The sequence below is a fragment of the Macrobrachium rosenbergii genome, chromosome 4, assembly GCF_040412425.1.
Source record: "Macrobrachium rosenbergii isolate ZJJX-2024 chromosome 4, ASM4041242v1, whole genome shotgun sequence".
NCBI classification, from domain to species: domain Eukaryota; kingdom Metazoa; phylum Arthropoda; class Malacostraca; order Decapoda; family Palaemonidae; genus Macrobrachium; species Macrobrachium rosenbergii.
In genome coordinates this window covers 22,799,693-22,826,804 of record NC_089744.1, presented here as the reverse complement: position 1 = coordinate 22,826,804, position 27,112 = coordinate 22,799,693, and the positions used below count along the sequence as shown (strand labels likewise).

Below are 27,112 nucleotides of genomic sequence, written 5' to 3'. Positions count from 1 at the left end.
GTAAATTCCAAGGTTTCTCTTGATATTTTTCTTCGCATATAGGTGATAACATAATTGAAGAGATTCTTCATATCATCTTGGCTTCTGGCTGTGAATGACTGGGAGGGGTCATATTCTCACCAGGAAAGTCTGGAATAATTTTTCTTTGATTTCTAAGGTGATTTTATTTTTGCCATAATGCTCCCATTATTTCTTGACTGCCTGAAAAAAGAAAGTCACGATAGTAGTAATAAAGGGATTTTGACAGAGGAAAAATCTATTTCTGAGGAAGGTCCCGTGTCACCCGGTGAAATTCCATTACAGCACGAATTTCTAGGTATAACCTTGCTAGATATACCAGAGAAAAAGAGCTTTCAGGAAAGCTGGGGTTACTACCCCCAGTCGAGCGCCTTCTAGGAAGGCGTCGGTATAAGAAGGGGTGAGTGAATTACCACTACCACGGAAACCTACTCGAAAGATCTCTCCTATCAAAATCCCGGAACAGAGCGGTGAGCCGTTACAGCCCCCACACCAAACACCCGCCAGGACGGCGACACCAGCGCCACCTACCTCATTCCATGCTAGCACTAACCCCAGACTTGGCATGTGCCAGAGGGAGGGGAAAGTACTATTTAATCAGGGAGGGTCACCGGGTGACACGGGACCTTCCTCAGAAATAGATTTTCCTCTGTCAAAATCCCTTTTCTGAGTCCAGTCCCGTGTCAGCCGGTGAAATCGTGATAGAGAATCATGCCAAGGCTGCAACTACTAGGAAAAAGAAATTGAGGATAATCTGAAGAAAAGGCAAAAGTTTTACCAGAATAATTTTAATTAAGCAATCTCTTCCGTGTAGCAAGAACACTAAGACTAAGGCATATTAAATCTAAGGCACATTAAAGAACTTAATACTATGAAACATGGGCAGGTTCCCGGCACGATGGGAGAAAAAGCCCCAAAAAACCTTAAAATTACTAAAAGCAAATGAAACATGAAAAGCGCACAAAATAACTGCAAATATAACCTTAATACTATACACGTAAACTTAGGCTAAACACGTAAGAGACAAATCAATCAACATCAATATATACATTCATCTGGGGTACATGGAACCAAATAAAAACAGTCCAGTACCCCACAAGAGAAACAATCATGGCATTTCAGATTACGCTTTTTCCATCAACAGGTACAAGAAACAACAATATGAGGAGCCAGGCAGTGAGGTATAATCAACCAGGAGAATAAGCAGAAAAGTAAATGAGGCAGGCGGGCGGGGGGGAAAGGAAAGGACAAGGATATGATTAACTAAGGTGGGGAGATGACACTTCCCACAGCTATGGTAGAAAATTTCAGGGCTTCGAGCGTTTTTAAATAGTGGCGTTTAAACACTAGAGGTGATTTCCAACCCGTAAATTTAGATAACTCCGAAAAGTCCATATTATGAAAGTAATTAATAGAAGTGGCAACTGCTCGAATATCATGAACCTTGGGGATTGAATCTGGGTTGGCCTGTTTAATGAAATATAAAATTTGTTGTCTTATAGCATTTAGTGAAAGAGTACCACCTTTCTCCCTGATAAAAAGAGGACCCGACTTACTCTGTGGAGTTCTTGAAAGGTAAGATTTAAGTGTATAAACTGGACATAAAGACTGGTCTTGAGGAAGGGGCACCACCTTCCAAGGAGACCACCTGTCCTGTGGGTCTTCGTTCTTAGCTAAAAATCTAGGGTCAGGGGAAAGGAGGACCTCTCCAGATGGGAGGAAGTTCACATAATTATCACCTCTAGTGAGAGCCGATAGCTCTGAGATTCTAGCACCTGAAGCCAAGCTAATCAAGAACAAAGTCTTCCTTAACAGATCCTGATAAGAGCAATGAAAGTTATCCATCTCTGATGCTAACTTAAGGACGTCATTGAGAAACCACGTAACAGACTGTGGGCGTGATACTGGCCTCAGACGAGCGCATGCTCTGGGGATAGATGAAAAGTAGGAATCTGTAAGGTCGATTTTAAAGCCGTAAAGAAAAACTTTCTTTAATGCTGACTTGATTGTGGTAATAGTGGCCGGAGCTAGGCCTTTTTCAAACAATGATCTAAAGAAGGAAACTCCTAAATTAGCTGTCATGATTTTGGCTTCAGATGCTTTTAGGAAGGAGGCCAATTTTTTGACTGCTGAATCATATTGTCTAATAGTAGAATCTCTCTTATCTGATTCTAAAAACAGAGTGTTGACAGGGTCAATGTTCGCTCCTTTTTGAGCTGCGAATTTTATAAAGTCCATAAAACTAGGGCATTCTGAATTCTTGAGGAAGCTGACACAGTCTTGGTTTGTACTGTCTGAGTCAGAATGGGCTTGGGGATCCGCAGACTCCGTAATCCCAGTTCCTGAAGAAGAGGGAACCAATTGCTCTTCGGCCAATAGGGAGCTACTAGGGCTAATTGACCTTTGAATGTCCTGAGTTTGTGTAAAACTTTCAGCAGTAAGTTTATTGGGGGGAAAAGATAAATCTTCTCCCAATTGTTCCAATCTACTGTCATTGCGTCTATGGCGAACGCCTGAGGGTCCAGGTTGGGAGCCACATAACAGGGGAGTTTGAAGTTGCTCTCCGTTGCGAACAGATCCACTTGGAGGCCCGGAACCCGGCGGCAAATCCACTTGAAAGATTCCACGTCCAGGGACCACTCCGTCTCCAACGGGCGTTCCTGGACAGGAATCCGCCACCACGTTCCGTACCCCGCTAGGTGGGTGGCTGACAGGTGCCAGCCGTGCTTGTTCGCCAGGAGAAGATAGCAACCATTACTTGGTTTACTCGGCCTGATTTGGAGCCGCCCCTGTTGATGCAATGAACTACCACTGCGCTGTCAATACCAACCTGATATGAATCCGGTTGGGGGGGCGGATTTTCTTCAGAGTTAGAAATACCGCCATAGCTTCCAGGGTGTTTATATGGAACTGCTGAAACATTGTGGACCACGTTCCTTGTACTTTTTGTTTTGGTGAATATCCCCCCCAGCCGCTTAAGGAAGCGTCTGTGTGAACTACTAGTGCCGGAGGGGGAAATTGAAGCGGAACTGTATTGGACAAGCCTTTGACCGAGGCCCACGGTCGCAACCTTGTCTTTAAGATTTGAGGATAGAGGAGACCTTGTCTCTGAGCTTGACATTGGCTCGACTCCGCCACACTCTGTTTATGTCTTTTAACTTCGCTTTTAATAGCAGGTTTGTCACTGAGGCAAACTGAAGAGACCCAAGGACCTTTTCTTGGGACCGGCGGGATGCTGATGGATTTTTGAGGAATCTCCTGGTGAGAGATGCTATCTCTTTCCTCTTGGGAGGCGGAAGGGACAGCGTGTGAGATGACAGATCCCATTGGAGACCCAACCACTGAAACCGGGACTCCGAGTCAGGCGGGACTTCTCTCTGTTCAGTTGGAAACCTAGCGACTCCAGGAAACTGATGACTATGGACGTGGCTTTCTGACACTCCGGAACTGTTGGTGCCCAAATTATCCAATCGTCCAAATATGCTGCTAGGGATATCCCTTGAGACCGGAGTTGCTGTATTACCGTGTCCGCCAGCTTTGTGAATATCCTGGGCGCAATGTTCAGACCGAATGGCATGACCCTAAAGGAGTAGGCTTGATTCCCGAGTCTGAAACCGAGGAACTGAGAGAAGTTCCGCGCAACTGGGACGTGATAATAAGCGTCTGAAAGATCGATAGAGGTGGTGACGGCTCCACGCGGAAGTAGAGTCCGTACCTGAGCTACCGTAAGCATGCGAAACTTGTCGCATTTTATGTAGAGATTTAGACGCGACAGATCCAGGATCACTCTTTGCTGATCGGAGTCTTTTTTGGGAACAGTGAATAACCTGCCTTGAAACTTTAGGTGCCTTACTTTCTTTATTGCTCGTTTGTTGAGCAATTCTGTCACATAATCCTTTAGGATTGGTGTCGGTGGCTGGTAAAACCTGGTTAGAGGAGGAGGGTTTTTGATCCAGCTCCATCCTAGGCCTTTGGACACAATGCTGTGTGCCCAAGGGCTGAAGGTCCATTGGTCCCTGAACCAAAACAGGCGACCGCCTACCTGTGTTCTCTCAGTGGGAGGGAGCGGGTTTATTCCCTCTACCACGTCCAGGTCTTCCCCTTGGGGTGGTATTGGGCTTTCCTCTATGAGGGGCTTTGCCCCTTCCTCCCCTTGCAACCCTGTTAAGGCCGTGAAAGTAACCACGGCCTTCATATGTGGGGTTGTATGCCGGTGAGCCACATATGAGGTGCAGCTGGTTGGACCAGCACGTACTGTTGGGGGTGAGCCTTTGAAGTGGAAGGCTGTGCCACTGCCGAGACCGGGACGGCTTGGACTACCGCCTGGTGGTGAGGCCTCTTATGCCTCCTGAAGCGTTTGCCTCCTCTCGATTGGGGGCCGGCCGATTCTGGGGTCTTACGCTTGTAGGCTGAAATACCCCAGCGAGAACGAAGACTTTGGTTGGCCCGTGTAGCCTCGGCCATAACACTTGTGACCTCCTCTTCCGGGAAGAGGTTAGGTCCCCAGATCGAGCTTTTCACGAGCTTGTTGGGCTCGTGGACGGATAGTTGCATCGGCGAAGATGAACCTCCTACATTCCAGTCTGGCCATGATGAATTCAGATAAGTCAGACTGGAAACCTGCCAGCAAGGACTTTGCCAAAACCTGAAAGAAGGGCTCGTCCGAGCAGGAGACGGCCGTAGCTTCAGTAAGGCATACGGAGTTCAACGACCGGGCTAACTTAACCCGAGCATCAAACTCCGCTTTCAAAAGAGCTTCCGGCAGCTTGGGGAGCTGCTCGCTAAATTGCGTGGAGGCGCAGAGGGGGTCCAGCTTCCCGACCGTGAAAGTGGCCGGGGCGTCTGTCCAGAACTCGTTACTTCCTGGGAATACCAGGGAAGTAGGGTCTGTCTCCCTTAGCTGAGGAACCGGAATGCCGTCAAAGCACGCTCGGGCCGTAGCCAGAGCGACTTTGTCCAAACAAGGAGTGGGAAGGTCGACTCCCAGGGTGAACATGGTGAAGTTCCCCTTGAAAGGAGTCAACTTCGTGTTATCTGCCTGCCACTCCGTCAGAGTGCGCAGGAGAGCCGACTGAGCTTGGTCCCTAGGGACGATGACAGTCTCCTAGGAACCTTGTCTGACCTAATCCAGGCTTCCTCCGTGAGTCTCACGAAGCCTGGGTAAGGGCAGGAGATCGGGGGGGAAGAACTCCAATTCCTCCAACCGTCTCGTGCCAAGACCATCAAGAGTCAGCTTGCCATCATGTTGGATGGCCCGGAGAGCGAACCGCCAAGGGTTTCCGACATCGAACGGCGGGAGGTCCGCAGTGTCGGGGATAACATACTGTGGTTCGGCTGGGGTGGGTGAGCCATTCCCGCCAGTATGTTATCATGACTGGCCAGCTTCTCCGAAATCTCACTAAATCTTGAATCCAGGTCCTCCGTAAACCGTTTATAAAGCTGGTTAGCAAAGGCCTCTGCATCGAAAGCAGGTTGGCGAGGAGGGCTTGGTTTTGCAGCCCTCTTACTCGCGCCTTTGCTGGAGGAACCAGACTTGCTCCCGGAGGCTACAGGTCCTGAGACCTTAGCCTTCGACGGGGGGAAGGGCAATGCCTTCTTGGAAGACGAGGACTTGAAGCCCTTCGCCTTCCATGAAGTCTTCAACTTCAACTTGGGGATAGCAGATGGAGCTCTATCACCCAAGGAGGAAGACTTCACAAAGCCTGCAAAGGAAGAAACAGATGAAGCAGGGGAGTCAAATAAAGGGGGGCCCGCCCCAACAACCTCACCTACCTCACCACTTACCACCACCTGGTCCTGCTCTACAGCCATTGGTTCTAGGTCCAGATTAATGGCGGCAACATCCTCCGAGACCTCAGCGTAGAGGATATCCGCTTGGGGTGGCTGGGTCTCATCCCGGATCTGCTGGATGATAGGGGTGGCCACATCTTCAGGCACTGCTGCCGCCACCCGTGCGCCGGGGTAGAGTAAGTCCCTCAACCTAGCGTCGAGGACGTAGGGCTTCCCCGACGGAACGTTCCTTCCAAACCCAGCCACCCAGGCCCGGAGGGATTCCAAGGCAGACTTCTTGGAAGTTTCGTCCGCCTGTAAGAAAACCAACAATTAGCTAAGGACGAAAACCATTCCGGGAACCTCATAGACAATGTATAATATACAATATGAGGAGCAAAAGCAAGAGTAATGTAAAGACTGTCACTTACCAACTCATCCTGGACAGTTGTGCAGAGAGCAAAGCAAACCTCACAACCATCAGGGTGCCAAACAATCAGGTCATCCAGGCGGACCGCACAACCAGCGTGGGTCCGACAAACTACGTGACCGTACGGTTGTTGGAGGGAGGCGGTGCACCCCGGCTCCTCACAGCGAACAGTCTGTAAGAAGAAACGTACATGAACCTCCCACCCTAAGCAAACTAAAGCTGGCGAGGCCGGGAAATTCAACCACAACCGGAATACTCCGGCGGAGAAGAACTCCCTATCATAAACTGGGCCAAAAAGCTCTAAATTACACAGAGTGGAAGGTAGGATTCCAGACCCCGGAGTACTCCGGGGAATGAAGGGGAGAGACCAGGAACTAACCATAAGGGCTGCCAGTAAAATAACGGCGAAGACCCCTGGTATAGGACCGGACTCACGAATTTATATATATAATAAATAAAGGAGAGTACTCCTGTAGATAACAGACTTATCTAAAAATAAAAACAATAACGAGTGATGGTAAGAACTGAAGAGGACGGAGGGATCCGTTCCCCTATATGAAAAAACCTTCCGCCCTTACTTCCCCGCCGGAGAACGAGACGGGTAAAATGCTTATATGATCATAACATAGGGTGAAGCAAAATATACCGCGCCAACGTAACCCGACGAGGAGACGAACAGTGACTCGAACACGTTCGAGTAAACAAACCACCAACCCCAATACAGCGATGCTGGGAACAATCTGGGAGGGAGCGAATCCCTCAACCAACAAGAGAGGTCCCTGAACTCGGAGAAAACGCCATCTAGCGTCACCCGCACGAGTAGAGCAAGGCTGGAGAGGAGGAGGGGGAGGTAGGTAGGAGGAGTAGGCTACCAGGAAGGAACAGGAGACGGGGAGAAGCTCACCCGCTCAACTGCACCGTATCTCCCAGACCATGAATCTTGGAGGGGCAATATGACTGGAAGCAACCAACCCGAAGCCCGACTCCTACCTAGGCGAAGCCTAATATAGACCTAACCTTGGTATAGGCTAGGACGAGGAGTGTAAAAGGGAAGGGGGAAGCAACTGGGAGAGAAACTTTGAGCCGAGAACCAGCCGGGATCGAGAATGGCAGGCAAGGGGGCGCTAGCCTAGAGGAAACACATCCTAAGAACTCGATTCCCCCCAATTGGAGGAAGAGAACCAAGGGGCTCACTCTGCCCACCGAAAAACGATCCCGGAGGAAAACAGCAACAAAACTCCCTCAACCTGAGCTCCACACCCAGGGCAAAGGGAAGGAAGCTAACAAGCCTACTCTACCAGATAACCAACACTCACAAAAACTAAAATGTGCTCAACAGAGAGCGTAGCCTACCACGGGGAGGCGGTTAGATCTGAGGCTGCCGCCAGCACCCGAGGTAAACCACACAATAAAATAATAAAAACAATAAAATTAAAAATAAAACTACAAGAGAGCACCATCTTCAATCAAATTAATTAGCCTAGTAAGACCAAAACAATAGGAACCCAACTGGGGGGGGGGACCTAGACGGGGCATCACTCCCCCAAAGGCCAGTGGGCCAGGGATCGTAATTGATAAGAGGGGGGAGCCACCGCAAGGAACCCCCAGGAAGGGAACCAATGGGGGCAAAATATCTATAACGACGAGGAGACGACACCAACTGAAAAGAACAGAAGGAGACGCCTTTTCGATCGAAATGGCTGGCTGGGGACGCCGTGGCGACATAATAAGATCTCGATATTTATGAAAATACGAGACTATAACAGCCAAAAAATAGAACAAAACCCCACAAGAAGATGGTACTTAACTTGGAAATGGTAAAGCTGCTCGACGCCATCGTAAAAGCAGAAAAAATCCAAAATGATGGAAGAGCACACAAAACAAATCGAAGATTCACGTGCTAGAAAATGGAATGAGGTAGGTGGCGCTGGTGTCGCCGTCCTGGCGGGTGTTTGGTGTGGGGGCTGTAACGGCTCACCGCTCTGTTCCGGGGATTTTGATAAGGAGAGATCTTTCGAGTAGGTTTCCGTGGTAGTGGTAATTCACTCACCCCTTCTTATACCGACGCCTTCCTAGAAGGCGCTCGACTGGGGGTAGTAACCCCAGCTTTCCTGAAAGCTCTTTTTCTCTGGTATATCTAGCAAGGTTATACCTAGAAATTCGTGCTGTAATGGAATTTCACCGGCTGACACGGGACTGGACTCAGAAAATAAGCTTTTAGAAGTTTATATATGCTGACCTATAAAAATCAGTGTGTGCTATCAATACAAAATTTTCTTCTAACCTGTGGAAATTAGTATATGCTATCAATATAGTTTTCATCATAACTATAAATATATATGCTATTAGTTTTCTCAGAACCTGTAACGATGATTTTAATGCTTTATGGTCTGCACAGTATTTCTGCAAATTTTTAATGCCATATTCGATGAACTTACAAGTAGACCTTGGCCTGAGGGCATGGATACTCAGGTCCGAACAGCCTAGAAAAAAGAAAAGTCACGCCTTTTTCAGAACGCTTAATGAGGTCATATGTCAGCTCCATTGTTATAGATTTCCTTTTCTTGTTGGCATTTCCATCAGATGTAGGATTCTGGTGTTTGGGACTCGTGGTGCAATCACTAATGTCATCATGGCAGCAATAGAGTTTGTGCTACCTATCTCAGTGACAGGGACACACAGATTGATGAAAATATGCTTTCTGAGGCTGTGGGTTGTGGGTTGTTTAGTATTCATCCGCCGGGCACGTGTGTGACTGACCTAAGCAGCAGTAAAGTCATTCTCCCGTCAATTGTGGTTACAGTACTCAGAAAAGTTTTCTTGTCTACTGCGAGGGGGTTATCTTATGCAGCCGATAACCGGTTATCGGCCGAGTTAATGGGTTAGTAGCGTCGTTAACTGGTTGAATCGAGCCACTAAAAAAAAAACCTGTTATGAATATTTGTGAAAACCGCCGTAAAACCGGATCGCAGCTAACAGCCCGCCGGCAACCGGGAACTGCCTGCCCTTGGATGGTAAATACCCGGGTGCACTTTTTCAGTACTGTACTGTATATGGATCAGACTAATGAGTGTTGGGCATTTTGGGCGTGGTTGTCACAGATGCAGGTTTTTGCTGTATCCTTCCTCAGGCCTGACTGTGTTTTGTGTGACTGGCCTATTGACTAGAGATGACAATAATTGGTCAGCAAGATGCAGTGGAGTTGCAAGTAGTGAAGAAATGAGTTCACATGTGTACCTACATTTATTTCACTTATTTTAATCCTTCCTTGTATCTCATCCGCATCCATAATCTTTAATTATTACCAGTACTACTACATAATTTAGTCTCTCCCATTTTTTATTTCAAAGTTCAGAATTCTTCTGCTGTACCTGATCTTGAGCTGTAGTAAAGAATTAGATCTGAACTGTAGTGAGGAATTAGCTCATCGAAGCTTTGTTCAGAATTCTACCGCCTGATCCAAACAGTAGTGAGGAATTTGCTTTGGCTACTGACGGTTTTATAACCATTTTATCACCTTATTGCCAAATTTCCCAGCGAAGTCTTCAATGAATGCAAAAAATGTAATATACATTCATAGACCCCTTATGGTAAGTTCACACATTCACGTATCAAGGCACGCATGTGCACGCACAGCCGGAATTGGTGAAACTTGCGCATACGCGAGAAAATAGGCCCCGCCCAACTGGATACGTGTCACGGGACGATGTGCGTGATGCATGCGTATTATAGTGCGCCGCAAATGTAAGCACTGCGTAAAGGGTGACGTGGCGCTGACGAACAAGTGGCGGCGCAGGCAGTAGTAGTGCGTGGCAGAGCACGTAACACCAACGTCATTATACCGTATGTGTTACGTTCTGCGTAACTGAGTTACGCAAACGTCACGTTATTTACACGTACTGCGGGGTTAAACCCCAGCTATATAAAGGCCGGCAGCTGCACATGTGAGCTAGTCAATGCCGTAATACCACAACGACAAGACATACTACCAACGCGCTGAAGCAACATGGACAACATAGCTGAAATGCGTCAACTCATAGCTATAGCACGTACGGATAGACCAGAATTGTTGCCACTTGTCATTGAGTATGTGCACGTCATGTTATTGCTGGAGCTTGCAATGATTGCTGCAAAGCACTTAGGGCAGAAAAAAAGGCGCCCAAGGAGGGTGTGGGCGTGGCCGTACCTGCAGAAAAGGATGGAGCAAGGTCATTATGACAACCTGATGGCGGAGTTGTCAACCAAGCCCCAGAGCTGTACAGAAATTTTACCCGGATTGACAAGGACCTCTTCAATGAAATTGTTGAACGGGTCACACCCCACATTCAGAAGAAAGTGACATTCTGGAGGAAACCCATTGAGCCAGGCCTACGTGTTGCTATCACCCTACGCTTCCTCGCTACAGGTGATTCATACAAGTCTGCAATATTCGTTCAGGGTAGCCCACAACACCATTAGTCTCATCGTACCAGAGACCTGCAGGGCCATTGTTGCTGCCTTCGGGGATGAGGAACTGCAGGTGCCACAAACACCTGAAGCGTGGCAGGAGGTTGCACGGGGTTTTGAGGAACGATGGAACTTCCCGCACGTAATTGGAGCTATAGAGATGGGAAGCACATTAGGCTCCGTAACCCTCCCAAGGGCGGTGATGCATTACTTCAACTACAAGAAGTTCTACTCCATGGTATTACTTGCAGTTGCTGATGCTTCATACAAGTTCCTGTACGTCGACGTGGAAGCCATTGGGTCAGAGTCAGACGGTGGTGTATTTGCCCAGACCCGACTGGCAGAAATGCTGTTGCAAGAGGAAGCAAATCTTCCCAACCGGATGCCCTGCCAGGTCAACCTAATGGATCTCCTGTGCCCTACTTCCTAGTTGGCGATGATGCCTTCCCCTGAGGAATTACCTTATGAAGCCTTACCCCAAAAGAGGACTTAGCAAGGAGGAACGGATTTACAACTACAGGTTAAGTAGGGCACGCAGGACGGTGGAGAACGCCTTTGGGATTCTGGCAAACAGATTCCGAGTATTCCACACTGCAATATGCTTGAAGCCTGACCATATAGAGCCATTAGTGATGTCCGCATGTGTTCTGCACAATATGATCATAAGAAGAAATGCACGAAGACAAGGAGATCAGGAGCACCCTGTCACACATGCTGTCATCCCTGGTAGCTGGAGGAGTGACCCATCCTTAGGAGCAGCCCTTCCAACCGTGACCGGCAACACTGCAACAAGGGATGCAAAGGAACAGCGTAACTTGCTGAAGGAATACTTTTCATCGGCTGAAGGCTCCGTGCACTGGCAGGAGAACATGATTTAGTTACTCTCATGCATACCTGATTGTTGTAATTACTTAAGTCTGTTCCTGCCTATATTTTGGACTTATTTAAAATTCAATAATGTATCAATTCAGGATTATTTTGCCCTGTGCATTTGTCTACTTTTGTTTGTTTTAGTTGATTTAATAAAAGATATTGCTCAAATCTATGATATATTACTCTCATCAATACTTGGTAATTGGGAAGAGGATAGAGCGGGACATGACTTTGCAAATTTGTTTAATCAATATGAAACATACATATAAATAAAAGAAAGATGTAGTTATTTTGCCCTTTTTAATAATTTCTTAACATGGAATCTATTCTGATATGATAATTCTATCATTTTTGAAAGTACCTTCTCTTAACATTGTTTCTATTCTGTTCCTGTATTTATTTTGGACTTATTTAATAATCAATAATGTATCAATTCAGGATTATTTTGCCCTGTGTGCATTTGTGTACTTCCGTTTATTTTAGTTGATTTAATAAAAGATATTGTTCAAATCCATGATATATTACTCTCATCAATACTTGGTAAATGGGAAGAGGATAGAGTGGGCCATGACATTGCAAATGTATGTTTAATAAATATGAAACAAACATATATATAAATAAAAGAAAGATGTTATTTTGCCCTTTTTAATAATTTCTTAACATGGAATCTATTCTGATATGATAATTCTATCATTTTTGAAAGTACCTTCTCTTAACATTGTTTTTATTCTGAGGTGATAATTCTGTTCTTGAAAGTATCTGCTCTTAGCATTTACATTGTTGATATTCTGATATGAAAATTCTATTTTTTTGAAACTACCTTCTCCCCGATATTTGTGACATTTTATATGACTTGCTAATATTTTGCCTGTTGTCATTTTGCTTCTGTGCACATATGTTACATAAAGTATTTTGAACTTTTTTCAAAGTCAATAATGAAATGTTAGTGTATTCGGGTTCATTTTGCCTTCTTTATTTGTGTACTTGCATTATAGCTACTTCATTGAATACATGATATTTGAGCAGAGGATAGAGCTAGACATGATATTGCAAAATATATTTAATATAAAATAGAAACATATACATAAAAGCAAAAGGAAAAACAACAGTATATACATTAGCTCTGTAAATTGTTAAGGAATGTCGTGTCAAGCGACAGGTTGCTGAGGTCTTTTGGTGTGGATGTCACCAACTGTGCTTGCAGGAGCGCCAGCTGCTGTGCAGTGAGTGCCCGCTGCTGCTGCGATGCCGACAGGCTGGCAGGAACTGCAGGTGCCTGACACTCTGCTGTCACTGCCATGGTGTGGGTCATCATGGCCCTCGACGGCACCGTGGAGCCCTCTTTGGTGGCACGGATGTACCTTTGAATGGCACCAAGCACCTCCATTTTCAGGTGCAGGCCCAGCTGTTCTGACACCTGTGCGCACTCATCCTCGACCTCTTGAAAGAACTTCCTCCAGTAGAGGACGCGGGGGTTATGAGGAGGTGGGTCGACAGTCGTCAGCATATCGTCTCGGAGGGCCTCTGCCCTCGTGAAGGCGACGTCGAACAGCTCGGAAACTTGGTGTTTCCGAGCCTTGGTTGTTGCTCGATCAACCGGAGAGGGCGTGGGCGTCGGTGTCGGACCAGAAGAAACATGAGCAGGCAGGTCCAGAACTTGGGCAGGGAGGGCGGCAGCAGGGAGGGTGGCAGCAGCACAGGCAGCCTGTAAAAAGAGGAGCGACATATATGAGAACATGGTATAAAATGTACATTGAATGCATGGAAACTATGTAATAACATTATATTCAGTAATAATTATGCATGGAAACACATTAAAACAAACATACCATGGGAAGTCCCAACACCTTTGGCTTCCTTTGACGCACAATGTGTGGCTTCAGGAAGTGGAAAATGTTGAGTATCCATTTCTCCCGGTCCGTCAGCCGTCTGCCCGCCCCTTGGCCACTCTTCTCCGCTGTAAGCCGCCCAAAACGACTCCTGAGGGACGTAAACCACGTCCTCAGTTCATGGCCACTCACGGGAGGAACAAGTGACTGGCCCTTCTCTTCGAAGGCCCTCCACACCTTGGCCTTATCCTTGTAGGCTGTGAGGCCCTTGTTATATATGAACTCGGCCTCGGTCTCCAGCCACTCGCCAACTAGCCTCTCATTTTCCTCCGAGAGGATCACTGACGGGTTCTTCTTGCGGCCTCCTGTAGGGCCATCTCCATCAGGAGTGCTTTCGGTGTCGGCGTCGGCATCCCCTGCGTGGGCGTTGTCGTCGGTGGCGGCGCGGCGGGTCGCTCTCTCGTTAGGCGAGGGCAAGGTCCTCTTCCTCCTCCTCTAGGTCGCTCTCCGTCACGAGCTCGTCGGCCTCGAGCTGCAGCACAACAGCATCGCTGCCTGAAGGGGACCATCAGCTTCAGGAGGCTTTGCGTAGGGGCAGCTCCAGCTGCCAGGGCTCCTGGAGTTCTCAGGGCCCCTTTCCTGGTCCTCTTCAGCATGGGTCCTTTGGGCATCTTGGCTGCTGCAGTGGACGGCAAGACGGAGGCGCTGAGGGAGATAGCAACAGGATGCTGGCCGGAGAAGCACTGACCTGGAAGCGCGCCGCCTGCCCCTTTTATCCCAGGTCAAAGCGTTGTCACATCTACGCGGTTGCGGGGGGTGCGGCAGCGTTGCCGCGTCTACTCCCACGCCATTCTGACAGCCACGCAGTGCCCTGGGGCAGCGTGTGCCCCAGGTAACGGCGTGGCAGCTGCGCGGTCAGCCCGCGGGTGGCGCCACGCTGTGCGGTCGGGCCACGCTACCTGACAGTTGACCTGGCCACCCCGCAGGGTTTCGAGCAGGCGAAGGTTCCTGCCCCCGGCGCACGGCCAGGTGGTCCGTAACGGTCGCGCCGCATGCTGCCGCCGCATTTACACAGTACTTACGGTACATTTACGTTGTTTGCGTTGTTTTTACGTACTCTCTGGCTCCGCCCCGTTCGTGGCAGTGCGTGGGGATGCGTGCCTTGATACGTGAATGTGTGAACGTAGCATTAAACTAAAATTCCAAGCCCTTTCTTTCAAAGGGGGAAGAGATTTAGTAATGGGACTGTTTGGAGATTCAGGCCTGAATTTTGTGAATTGTTGAAATTTGGATAGAGGTTTTGTGCAGGTGGTTGCTAAAGTATTCCAACATTCAGAGAAAATAAAACTTTTTTTTTTTTTTTGTAGTCAGTTCCTTCAAGTGTGGAAACCTTTACTGTTTACTGGCAACTGTTAACAGTAATACTCGTTAACTCATACCTGGAGCATTTATTGAGGGTAGTGGTATGAGTGTATTCGCAATTAAAATCTTACTGTATAAGCATTAGGTAGAGTTGTGTGTAAATATTCAAAGATAAGTTTTAAGAAAATGGCTTGATTGTAAACTTTCAAACTTCAACACTCGCCCTACCTCACATCATGTTTTGGCTCCCAAAACTTTTGCCATCAGGTTGATAATTTTTTTTTTTTTTTTAACCTTGGTTATCACAGTATCAGTGCTGGGTTGGTGGTATTATTTTTTAGCGATGGTTTCTGAATATCCCAGTATTGAAGTGCTGTTGGTGGTCATTGTGTATCACTACAACAGTGGTAGCAGTCATAGTTTTAAACATTTTTATAGTCTCAATAAAAAAAAGTGCTGGGCTAATTGTGGTGATGTTTTGCCATTGGTACTTTGGCCATTCTTTTAAGCTTATCACAGTATCAGTGCTGGGTTGGTGGGTATTTTTTTAGCATTGGTTATCCCAGTTTCGAAGTGCTGTTGGTGGTCGTACTGTACTGTTGGTTTCTGAATGTTATCCCAGTATTGAAGTGCTGTTGGTGGTCGTTCCGTTTTGGAACTTCTACTTGCCCCAGTATTGAATTGCTGTGTTGGTAGTCATTGTTTTGCTGTCTTCAGCGTCAGTTATCCCAGTATTAAAGTACTATTGGTGGTCGTTCCATATTGCATTTCAGCTTCAGTTATGCCAGTATTGAAATGCTGTTGGTCATTGTGCATCACTACAGCAGTGGTGGCAGTCATAGTTTTAAACATTTTTAGTCTCAATAAAAAGGGTAAGTGCTGGGCTGATATTGGAGATTCTATTTTCAGCCAGTGTATCCCAGTACAGTACCGAACTTTTGGGTTGGGGATGTTGTGTATTTTCAATTTAAAGCCATGGCAAAAAATAATCACCAGCACCCCTGTACTTTATACTGGGATAACCATTTTTTTGGTTGTAATGCCTTTGTTTCAGCCTTGTCTGTACTAGTATCGAAGTACTGTTAGTGGTTGCTGTGTGTAGTTAACTGCTGTGGTAGAAGTTAGTTTTCCTTTTTTAGCCTAAATTGTGGTAAATTTTAATTTTACACCTCGGATATCCCGTTATTGAGGTGCTGGGTTGGAAATGTCTCTACAGGACTGGTGAGTCTTTTTTTCCATTTTCAGCTTCGATACTTGATTATACCAGTATCAAAGTACTGTACTGGGTTGGTGGTCATGGTTGTTGAATCCCAGTACTGTATTTATGGTTGGTGTTCAGTGGTTTTTCAATTTTCAGCCATGGCAAAGGAAACTCAACCGCCTCCCCAGCAGTTTTTGGCATAACCTTTTGGTTCGTTGTGATGTTTTTTCAGCCTCTGCTGTCCTAGTATTGAAGTACTGTTGGTGGTCGGTGTGTGTTTACTGTTGTGCTGTCATTTGTTTTTCTTTTCTAGCCAAAATAAAGTATCAAATTGCTGGGCTAATTGTGGTCATGTTTTGCCATTGGTATGTTGGCCATTCTTTTAAGCTTATCACAGTATGTGCTGGTTTTTTTTTTTTTTTTTTTTTTTTTCCCCAGTTTTGAAGTGCTGTTGGTGGTCATACTGTACTGTTGGTTTCTGAATGTTATCCCAGTATTGAAGTGCTGTTGGTGGTCATTGTGCATCACTACAGCAGTGGTGGCAGTTATAGTTTTAAACATTTCTAGTCTCAATAAAAAAAAAAAAATGCTGGGCTAATTGTGGTCTTGTTTTGCCATTGGTACTTTGGCCATTCTTTTAAGCTTGAGTTATTGCAGTACCAGTTGGTGGTATTTTTTTCAGCTTTGAGTCTCACATTTGCAAAGTGCTGTGTTGGTGGTCATTCCATATTGCAGTTTACACCTTCAGAAACAGTTTCAAAGTTCAGGGAAGGTGGTCTTTTTTCCATTTTTCAGCTTATCTCGGTATTAGTGTTGGGTTGGTGGTCGCTATGTCTGTTCATTTTGATTTCTGTTATCCCAGTATCAAAGTACCTGGTTTGGTGATGTGTGTTTTGCCATAGTTGGCAATGTTTTTCATTTTCAGCCTGAGCAATACTTGTCAGCCCAAGCTATTCCAGTATTGAAGTGCTGGGTTACTGGTGGTTGTTGCTATAGTATTGGTGGCAGTCATGCTGTTCAAACTTAAGCATCAATCATCCCAGTACCAGTGCTGGTTTGGTGGTACTGATAGTATTTAATCTTCAGCCGTAGTTTTCCCAGTATCAAAATGCTGGGCTGGAGATGGTTTTTTTTTTTTTTTTCCCCAGCCTTGTTTATCCCAGAATGGAATTGCTGGGCGGGGTTTTTTTTTTTTATCGGCCTCTTGCTCCAGTATCAAGAGTACTGGGTCAATAGCGGTTGTTTTGCTGCAGGGTTGTTGTTTTCTGTTTCTTCATTTTAGTCTGTTGTCCCAGTCTAGAAGTGCTGGCTTGGTGGTCGTTATGCTTTTCCATTTTCTTTGGCCTTCTTGAATATCCTGGCTTTTGGTGCTGCAGTATTTCTCCCGTTGGCATTTTTTTGAACTGTTCATGGAAAAATATTTTGTACTAGTGACAGGATACTTAATTTGCTGTATCCTCCAGTGTTTTTCTTTTGATTTTCAACACTGGTAGGCAAGTTCAAATGTAATAAAGTTTTCATATAGTTAATAACTTAATTTTCCTTCTAATCTTTGTCACATTAAAATGTCTTTTGTTACTACAGTGGTGTAACTAGAGGGGGGGAGCACATTCGCCCCAGGCGACACTGTCCAGGGTGCATGGCACTCTGGCGTCTTTTGAGCAGGTCTGCTCGAAGGTGCATTTATCGAACCTGACGACGAGGCTGTTTTCCTGCAGGTGCTGCAGGACCTTCCGGATGAGTCGCAGGTGTTCTTTGTGGGATCTGGAAAATATCAATGTCATCTACATAACAGACACAAGTTCAGGTCCCCCAGGATGCTGCCCATCAGTCTTTAGAAGGTTGCCCTCGCATTCCTCTAAGCATTGCCTACTGTGCACTGTATAAGGTACACTGCAGGCATTACTTCCCCTACAGGGTAATTTCTTTTTTTCAATAAAAGTTTTTTGTATAACTTTCAACGATGACAATCTAATAAGTCCAAAAAATAATTTTTAATAAAAACTAATAAACGGACTATTGTACACTTAAAACAGGATACGGAGCAATGCTGTGGTTTTACTACTGGAAAAAACAAAGTACAGTAAGGTACAATAAATGAAATGTGCTAATTAGAAGGGCAGAGGCAGTCGCCGGGAGGTCCTGCCACGCTTCCTAACCGATAGCTGGAACACACAAGTGGAATTTTTCATGTCAACTTGCAGTAGAAAATTTTACTTTCACACAAGCAAAGCTAACTTTCTAACAAACCTGAAATTTTTCCAACTTCTAGGTGATATACCATGAAGAATTTCTTGGGAAGTTCTGCTTTCAGTCCAGGTTTCACGACATACAGTTCCGCTTCCAAAACCTCTTGGTCGCTAATTAGATCTTTACATTTCTGTTATATTTATCCTCATCTTCTCGACAAGGTTTTGAAGTGCCCGTTTTGAGTCTGTTAACTTCTGGAATGACAAGCACGGAGGTTTTTATTCAGACTGGGCAAATGATCTGAAACCACCATGCGAAAATCTCTATGCTGTTGCGTCACCGTCACGGAGGGAACGTAGTTTGTCCTGGTTACTCATAATGCTTGTATCACGTATGAACAAACTCTCAACCGATGCTAAAGTGAATGATGTATGTGTTTACCCTTAACAAATTTGATACAATATCAAGCAATTCTTCTGGTGCAACAATTTTTGGATAATGAGTTTGAGAGTTGCACATATTACCTTTGCGTTACACAGTTCTTTAGGGTATTCCCAAAATAGTTTTAAGCTTAAGAATTACAAAAATTAATTTACCTATTTCACTTACAAATGCCCACTTTTAGTTTGTAAGCTTTGGTATTTTCCAGCACATGGGATAGTTTTACTCCTCGGACCTGGATGTTTAAAGGTCGTTTTACTTGCAAATGGCTCATTGCAGCCCTAAATTTTAGTAATAAAATACCACAGCCTAAGCAAAGTGATGTCATGTCAAAAGTTTTGAGTGACACTGAAGCTTGAACATCACACTGTATAACAGATTGGCCACTCCCCTGGACAGTTCACAGTATTTGTCTTTCTGGTGTTTGAGGATGAGTTGGCTGTCCTCACGTAGGAGTACGAGTAGTATTCGTCCTGAGAATTCACACCACCTGCTCGCGTTTCTCATTCATCACCACTTGTTGAGAATTCACGCCTACTGCTCGTGTTTATCATTCATAGTCACTTGCTTGGAATTTTCGCCCTGAGAATTCATGCCTACCGCTCGCGTTTCATTCATCGTCACTTCCTTCGAAGATTCAAGTAGAACTCACACCTGCCGCTCTCTTTTGTCATTCATCACTTCCTTCAAAGATTCAAATAGAACTCACGCCTGCCGCTCGCGTTTCTCATTCATCGTCATTTTTTCGAAGATTCAAATAGAACTCACGCCTGCCGCTCGCGTTTCTCATTCTTCAATTCCTTCGAAGATTCAAACCAAGAACTCTCGCCTGCCGCTCGCGTTTCTCATTCAGTCCCTTCCTTCGAAGGTTCAAATACAACTCACGCCTGTCACTCGCGTTTCTCATTCGTCACTTCCTTCGAAGATTCAAATAGAACTCACGCCTGCCGCTCACGTTTCTCATTCTTCAATTCCTTCGAAGATTTCAAACCAAGAACTCTCGCCTGCCGCTCGCGTTTCTCATTCTTCAATTCCTTCGAAGATTTCAAACCAAGGACTCTCGCCTGCCGCTCGCGTTTTTCATTCGTCACTTCCTTCGAAGATTCAAATTGAAAATTCACGGCCACTGCTCGTGTATCTCGTTACTTCCTTTGAAGATTCCAACAGAGAATTCACGGCTATTGCTCGTGTTTCTCGTTCATAGTTACTTCCTTGGAAGATTCAAACAGAATTCACGCCCACTGCTCACGTTTCTCGTTCGTTACTTCGAAGATTCAAACCGAGAATTCACGCCCACTGCTCTGGTTTCTCGTTCATCGTTAATACTACGAAGATTCTAACAGAGAATTCACGCCTATTGCTCGCGTTTCTCGTTAAGTTACTTCTTTCGAATATTCAAACCGCGAATTCACGCCTACTGCTCGGGTTTCTTGCTCATCGTTACTACTTCGAAGATTCCAACAGAGAATTCACGCCTATTGCTCGCGTTTCTTGTTCATAGTTACTTCCTTGGAAGATTCAAACCGAGAATTCACGCCCACTGCTCTGGTTTCTCGCTCATCGTTACTACTTCGAAGATTCCAACAGAGAATTCACGCCTATTGATCGCGTTTCTTGTTCATAGTTACTTCCTTGGAAAATTCAAACAGAATTCACGCCTACTACTAGCGTTTCTCATTCATAGTTACTACTTCGAAGATTCCAACAGAGAATTCACGCCTACTGCTCGCGTTTCTCGTTCATAGTTACTTCTTCGAAGATTCAAACAGAATTCACGCCTACTGCTCTGGTTTCTCGTTCATCGTTACTTCCTTTGAAGATTCAGACTGAGAATTCACGCCTACTGCTCGCGTTTCTCGTTCATCGTTACTTCCTTTGAAGATTCAAACTGAAAATTCACGCTAACTGCTCGCGTTTCTCGTTACTTGCTTCGGAGATCCAAACCGAGATTTCACGCCTACTGCTCTGGTTTCTCGTTCATAGTTACTACTTTGAAGATTCCAACAGAGAATTCACGCCTACTGCTCGCGTTTCTTGTTCATTGTTACTACTTTGAAGATTCCAACAGAGAATTCACACCTATTGCTCGCGTTTCTCATTAGTTACTACTTCGAAGATTCCAACAGAGAATTCACGCCTACTGCTCGCGTTTCTCGTTCGTTACTTCTTCGAAGATTCCAACTGAGAATTCACGCCTATTGCTCGCGTTTCTTGTTCATCGTTACTACTTCGAAGATTCCAACAGAGAATTCACGCCCAATGCTCGCGTTTCTCGTTCATCGTTACTACTTCGAGATTCCAACAGAGAATTCACGCCTACTGCTCGCGTTTCTCGTTCGTTACTACTTCGAAGTTTCCAACAGAGAATTCACACCTATTGCTCGCGTTTCTCGTTCATAGTTACTTCCTTGGAAGATTCAAACCGAGAATTCACGCCCACTGCTCTGGTTTCTCGCTCATCGTTACTACTTCGAAGATTCCAACAGAGAATTCACGCCTATTGATCGTGTTTCTTGTTCATTGTTACTACTTTGAAGATTCCAACAGAGAATTCACGCCTACTGCTCGCGTTTCTCGTTCGTTACTTCTTCGAAGATTCCAACAGAGACTTCGAAGATTCCAACAGAGAATTCACGCCTATTGCTCGCGTTGCTTGTTCGTTACTTCTTTGAAGATTTCAACAGAGAATTCACGCCTACTGCTCACGTTTCTCGTTCGTTACTACTTCGAAGATTCCAACAGAGAATTCACGCCCACTGCTCGCGTTTCTCGTTCATCGTTACTACTTCGAAGATTCCAACAGAGAATTCACTCGTACTGCTCGCGTTTCTCATTCATCGTTACTACTTCGAAGTTTCCAACAGAATTCACGCCTATTGCTCGCGTTCCTCGTTCATAGTTACTACTTCGAAGATTCCAACAGAGAATTCACACCTATTGCTCGCGTTTCTCATTAGTTACTACTTCGAAGATTCCAACAGAATTCACACCTATTGCTCACGTTTCTCGTTCGTTACTTCCTTTGAAGATTCAAACTGAGAATTCACGCCTATTGCTCGCGTTTCTTGTTCCGAGTTAGTTCCTCGGAAGATTCAAACAGAGAATTCACGCCCACTGCTCGCGTTCCTCGTTCATAGTTACTTCGTTGGAAGATTCAAACAGAATTCACGCCCACTGCTCGCGTTCCTCGTACATAGTTACTTCCTTGGAAGATTCAAACAGAATTCACGCCCACTGCTCGCGTTCCTCGTTCATAGTTACTTCCTTGGAAGATTCAAACAGAATTCACGGCTATTGCTCGCGTTTCTCATTCATAGTTACTTCCTTGGAAGATTCAAACAGAATTCACGCTCACTGCTGGCGTTTCTCGTTCACAGTTACTTCCTTGGAAGATTCAAACAGAATTCACACCCACTGCTCGCGTTTCTCGTTCATAGTTACTTCCTTGGAAGATTCAAACAGAATTCACGCCCACTGTTCGCGTTTCTCGTTCACAGTTACTTCCTTTCTCGTTCAGATTCAAACAAAATTCACGCCCTCACTTCTCGCTCGCGTTTCTCGTTCATAAGTTACTTCCTTGAAGACTTCAAAGAATTCACGCCCACTGCTTGCATTTCTCGTTCATAGTTACTTCCTTGGAAGATTCAAACAGAATTCACGCCCACTGCTTGCGTTTTTCGTTCATAGTTACTTCCTTGGAAGATTCACAGAATTCACGCCCAACTTCCTTGGAAGATTCAGACCGAGAATTCGCCTACTGCTAGCGTTTCTCGTTCATAGTTACTTCGCCTACTGCTTGCGTTTCTCGTTCATAGTTACTTCCTTGGAAGATTCAAACAGAATTCACGCCCACTGCTCACGTTTCTCATTCATAGTTACTTCCTTGGAAGATCTAAGCCGAGAATTCACGCCTACTGCTCACGTTTCTCGTTCATAGTTACTTAATTGGAAGATTCATACAGAGAATTCACGCCCACTGCTCGCGTTTCTCGTTCATAGTTACTTCCTTGGAAGATTCAAACAGAGAATTCACGCCCACTGCTCGCGTTTCTCGTTCATAGTTTCTTCCTTGGAAGATTCAGACCGAGAATTCACGCCTACTGCTAGCGTTTCTCATTCATAGTTACTTCCTTGGAAGATTCAAACCGAGAATTCACGCCTACTGCTCGCGTTTCTCGTTCATAGTTACTTCCTTGGAAGATTCAGACCACTTCCTTGGAAGAATTCACGCCTACTGCTAGCGTTTCTCGTTCAGTTACTTCCTTGGAAGATTCAGACCGAGAATTCACGCCTACTGCTAGCGTTTCTCGTTCAGTTACTTCCTTGGAAGATTCAGACCGAGAATTCACGCCTACTGCTAGCGTTTCTCGTTCATAGTTACTTCCTTGGAAGATTCAGACCGAGAATTCACGCCTACTGCTAGCGTTTCTCATTCATAGTTACTTCCTTGGAAGATTCAAACCGAGAATTCACGCCTACTGCTCGCGTTTCTCGTTCATAGTTACTTCCTTGGAAGATTCAGACCGAGAATTCACGCCTACTGCTAGCGTTTCTCGTTCAGTTACTTCCTTGGAAGATTCAGACCGAGAATTCACGCCTACTGCTCGCGTTTCTCGTTCATAGTTACTTCCTTGGAAGATTCAAACAGAGAATTCACGCCCACTGCTCGCGTTTCTCGTTCATAGTTTCTTCCTTGGAAGATTCAGACCGAGAATTCACGCCTACTGCTAGCGTTTCTCGTTCGTAGTTACTTCCTTGGAAGATTCAAACCGAGAATTCACGCCTACTGCTCGCGTTTCTCGTTCAGTTACTTCCTTGGAAGATTCAAACAGAATTCACGCTCACTGCTAGCGTTTCTCGTTCAGTTACTTCCTTGGAAGATTCAAACCGAGAATTCACGCCTACTGCTAGCGTTTCTCGTTCAGTTACTTCCTTGGAAGATTCAGACCGAGAATTCACGCCTACTGCTAGCGTTTCTCGTTCAGTTACTTCCTTGGAAGATTCAGACAGAGAATTCACGCCTACTGCTAGCGTTTCTCGTTCAGTTACTTCCTTGGAAGATTCAGACCGAGAATTCACGCCTACTGCTAGCGTTTCTCGTTCAGTTACTTCCTTGGAAGATTCAGACCGAGAATTCACGCCTACTGCTTTCTCGTTCATAGTTACTTCCTTGGAGCGTTTCTCGTTCATAGTTACTTCCTTGGAAGATTCAGACCGAGAATTCACGCCTACTGCTAAGTTACTTCCTGGAAGATTCAGACAGAGAATTCACGCCTACTGCTAGCGTTTCTCGTTCAGTTACTTCCTTGGAAGATTCAGACCGAGAATTCACGCCTACTGCTAGCGTTTCTCGTTCATAGTTACTTCCTTGGAAGATTCAGACAGAGAATTCACGCCTACTGCTAGCGTTTCTCGTTCAGTTACTTCCTTGAAAGATTCAGACCGAGAATTCACGCCTACTGCTAGCGTTTCTCGTTCATAGTTACTTCCTTGGAAGATTCAAAGAGAATTCACACCCACTGCTCGCGTTTCTCGTTCATAGTTTCTTCCTTGGAAGATTCAGACCGAGAATTCACGCCTACTGCTAGCGTTTCTCGTTGTTACTTCCTTGGAAGATTCAGACCGAGAATTCACGCCTACTGCTAGCGTTTCTCGTTCAGTTACTTCCTTGGAAGATTCAGACCGAGAATTCACGCCTACTGCTAGCGTTTCTCGTTCATAGTTACTTCCTTGGAAGATTCAGACAGAGAATTCACGCCTACTGCTAGCGTTTCTCGTTCAGTTACTTCCTTGGAAGATTCAGACAGAGAATTCACGCCTACTGCTAGCGTTTCTCGTTCATAGTTACTTCCTTGGAAGATTCAGACCGAGAATTCACTCCTACTGCTAGCGTTTCTCGTTCAGTTACTTCCTTGGAAGATTCAGACCGAGAATTCACGCCTACTGCTAGCGTTTCTCGTTCAGTTACTTCCTTGGAAGATTCAGACCGAGAATTCACGCCTACTGCTAGCGTTTCTCGTTCATAGTTACTTCCTTGGAAGATTCAGACAGAGAATTCACGCCTACTGCTAGCGTTTCTCGTTCAGTTACTTCCTTGGAAGATTCAGACAGAGAATTCACGCCTACTGCTAGCGTTTCTCGTTCAGTTACTTCCTTGGAAGATTCAGACCGAGAATTCACGCCTACTGCTAGCGTTTCTCGTTCAGTTACTTCCTTGGAAGATTCAGACAGAATTCACGCCTACTGCTAGCGTTTCTCGTTCAGTTACTTCCTTGGAAGATTCAGACCGAGAATTCACGCCTACTGCTAGCGTTTCTCGTTCAGTTACTTCCTTGGAAGATTCAGACCAAGAATTCACGCCTACTGCTAGCGTTTCTCGTTCATAGTTACTTCCTTGGAAGATTCAGACAGAGAATTCACGCCTACTGCTAGCGTTTCTCGTTCAGTTACTTCCTTGGAAGATTCAGACCGAGAATTCACGCCTACTGCTAGCGTTTCTCGTTGTTACTTCCTTGGAAGATTCAGACCGAGAATTCACGCCTACTGCTAGCGTTTCTCGTTCATAGTTACTTCCTTGGAAGATTCAGACAGAGAATTCACGCCTACTGCTAGCGTTTCTCGTTCAGTTACTTCCTTGGAAGATTCAGACAGAGAATTCACGCCTACTGCTAGCGTTTCTCGTTCAGTTACTTCCTTGGAAGATTCAGACCGAGAATTCACGCCTACTGCTAGCGTTTCTCGTTCAGTTACTTCCTTGGAAGATTCAGACCGAGAATTCACGCCTACTGCTAGCGTTTCTCGTTCAGTTACTTCCTTGGAAGATTCAGACCGAGAATTCACGCCTACTGCTAGCGTTTCTCGTTCAGTTACTTCCTTGGAAGATTCAGACCGAGAATTCACGCCTACTGCTAGCGTTTCTCGTTCATAGTTACTTCCTTGGAAGATTCAGACAGAATTCACGCCTACTGCTAGCGTTTCTCGTTCAGTTACTTCCTTGGAAGATTCAGACCGAGAATTCACGCCTACTGCTAGCGTTTCTCGTTCAGTTACTTCCTTGGAAGATTCAGACCGAGAATTCACGCCTACTGCTGGCGTTTCTCGTTCATAGTTACTTCCTTGGAAGATTCAGACAGAGAATTCACGCCTACTGCTAGCGTTTCTCGTTCAGTTACTTCCTTGGAAGATTCAGACAGAGAATTCACGCCTACTGCTAGCGTTTCTCGTTCAGTTACTTCCTTGGAAGATTCAGACCGAGAATTCATGCCTACTGCTCGCGTTTCTCGTTCAGTTACTTCCTTGGAAGATTCAGACCGAGAATTCACGCCTACTGCTAGCGTTTCTCGTTCATAGTTACTTCCTTGGAAGATTCAGACAGAGAATTCACGCCTACTGCTAGCGTTTCTCGTTCAGTTACTTCCTTGGAAGATTCAGACCGAGAATTCACGCCTACTGCTAGCGTTTCTCGTTCAGTTACTTCCTTGGAAGATTCAGACCGAGAATTCACGCCTACTGCTAGCGTTTCTCGTTCAGTTACTTCCTTGGAAGATTCAGACAGAGAATTCACGCCTACTGCTAGCGTTTCTCATTCATAGTTACTTCCTTGGAAGATTCAAAGAGAATTCACACCCACTGCTCGCGTTTCTCGTTCATAGTTTCTTCCTTGGAAGATTCAGACCGAGAATTCACGCCTACTGCTAGCGTTTCTCGTTCAGTTACTTCCTTGGAAGATTCAGACAGAGAATTCACGCCTACTGCTAGCGTTTCTCGTTCATAGTTACTTCCTTGGAAGATTCAGACCGAGAATTCACGCCTACTGCTAGCGTTTCTCGTTCAGTTACTTCCTGGAAGATTCAGACCGAGAATTCACGCCTACTGCTAGCGTTTCTCGTTCAGTTACTTCCTTGGAAGATTCAGACCGAGAATTCACGCCTACTGCTAGCGTTTCTCGTTCATAGTTACTTCCTTGGAAGATTCAGACAGAGAAATTCACGCCTACTGCTAGCGTTTCTCATTCATAGTTACTTCCTTGGAAGATTCAAAGAGAATTCACACCCACTGCTCGCGTTTCTCGTTCATAGTTTCTTCCTTGGAAGATTCAAACCGAGAATTCACGCCTACTGCTAGCGTTTCTCGTTCAGTTACTTCCTTGGAAGATTCAGACCGAGAATTCACGCCTACTGCTAGCGTTTCTCGTTCAGTTACTTCCTTGGAAGATTCAGACCGAGAATTCACGCCTACTGCTAGCGTTTCTCGTTCAGTTACTTCCTTGGAAGATTCAGACAGAGAATTCACGCCTACTGCTAGCGTTTCTCATTCATAGTTACTTCCTTGGAAGATTCAAAGAGAATTTCACACCCACTGCTCGCGTTTCTCGTTCATAGTTTCTTCCTTGGAAGATTCAGACCGAGAATTCACGCCTACTGCTAGCGTTTCTCGTTCAGTTACTTCCTTGGAAGATTCAGACCGAGAATTCACGCCTACTGCTAGCGTTTCTCGTTCAGTTACTTCCTTGGAGATTCAGACCGAGAATTCACGCCTACTGCTAGCGTTTCT

The 27,112-nt window shown here is 45.5% G+C and overlaps 2 protein-coding genes across 2 annotated transcripts; both read right to left on the bottom strand.

The window, feature by feature from the left end:
* Positions 1 to 790: 790 nt before the first annotated feature.
* LOC136831312 (uncharacterized) lies at positions 791 to 6,599 on the bottom strand. The gene is made up of 2 exons (XM_067091508.1): positions 6,219 to 6,599; positions 791 to 6,102 (listed from the first exon to the last, which is right to left on the bottom strand). Exons 1-2 carry the CDS (start codon positions 6,597 to 6,599, stop codon positions 5,248 to 5,250), a joined length of 1,236 nt encoding a protein of 411 aa, XP_066947609.1. The 3' UTR covers positions 791 to 5,247.
* Positions 6,600 to 12,623: 6,024 nt separating this feature from the next.
* On the bottom strand, positions 12,624 to 13,775 carry LOC136838352 (uncharacterized). Its single transcript, XM_067103264.1, has 2 exons — positions 13,366 to 13,775; positions 12,624 to 13,241 (listed from the first exon to the last, which is right to left on the bottom strand). Exons 1-2 carry the CDS (start codon positions 13,366 to 13,368, stop codon positions 12,654 to 12,656), a joined length of 591 nt encoding a protein of 196 aa, XP_066959365.1. The 5' UTR covers positions 13,369 to 13,775; the 3' UTR covers positions 12,624 to 12,653.
* Between the last annotated feature and the right edge of the window lie 13,337 nt (positions 13,776 to 27,112).

What these genes read in the sequence shown, in the direction of transcription:
- LOC136831312 (XM_067091508.1), bottom strand. Translation starts at nt 6,599, where the DNA reads ATGGTTAGTTCCTGGTCTCTCCCCTTCATTCCCCGGAGTACTCCGGGG. An exon ending in CAACTGTCCAGGATGAGTTG is followed by an intron (nt 6,103 to 6,218) that starts GTAAGTGACAGT and finishes GTTTTCTTACAG; the next exon opens with GCGGACGAAACTTCCAAGAA.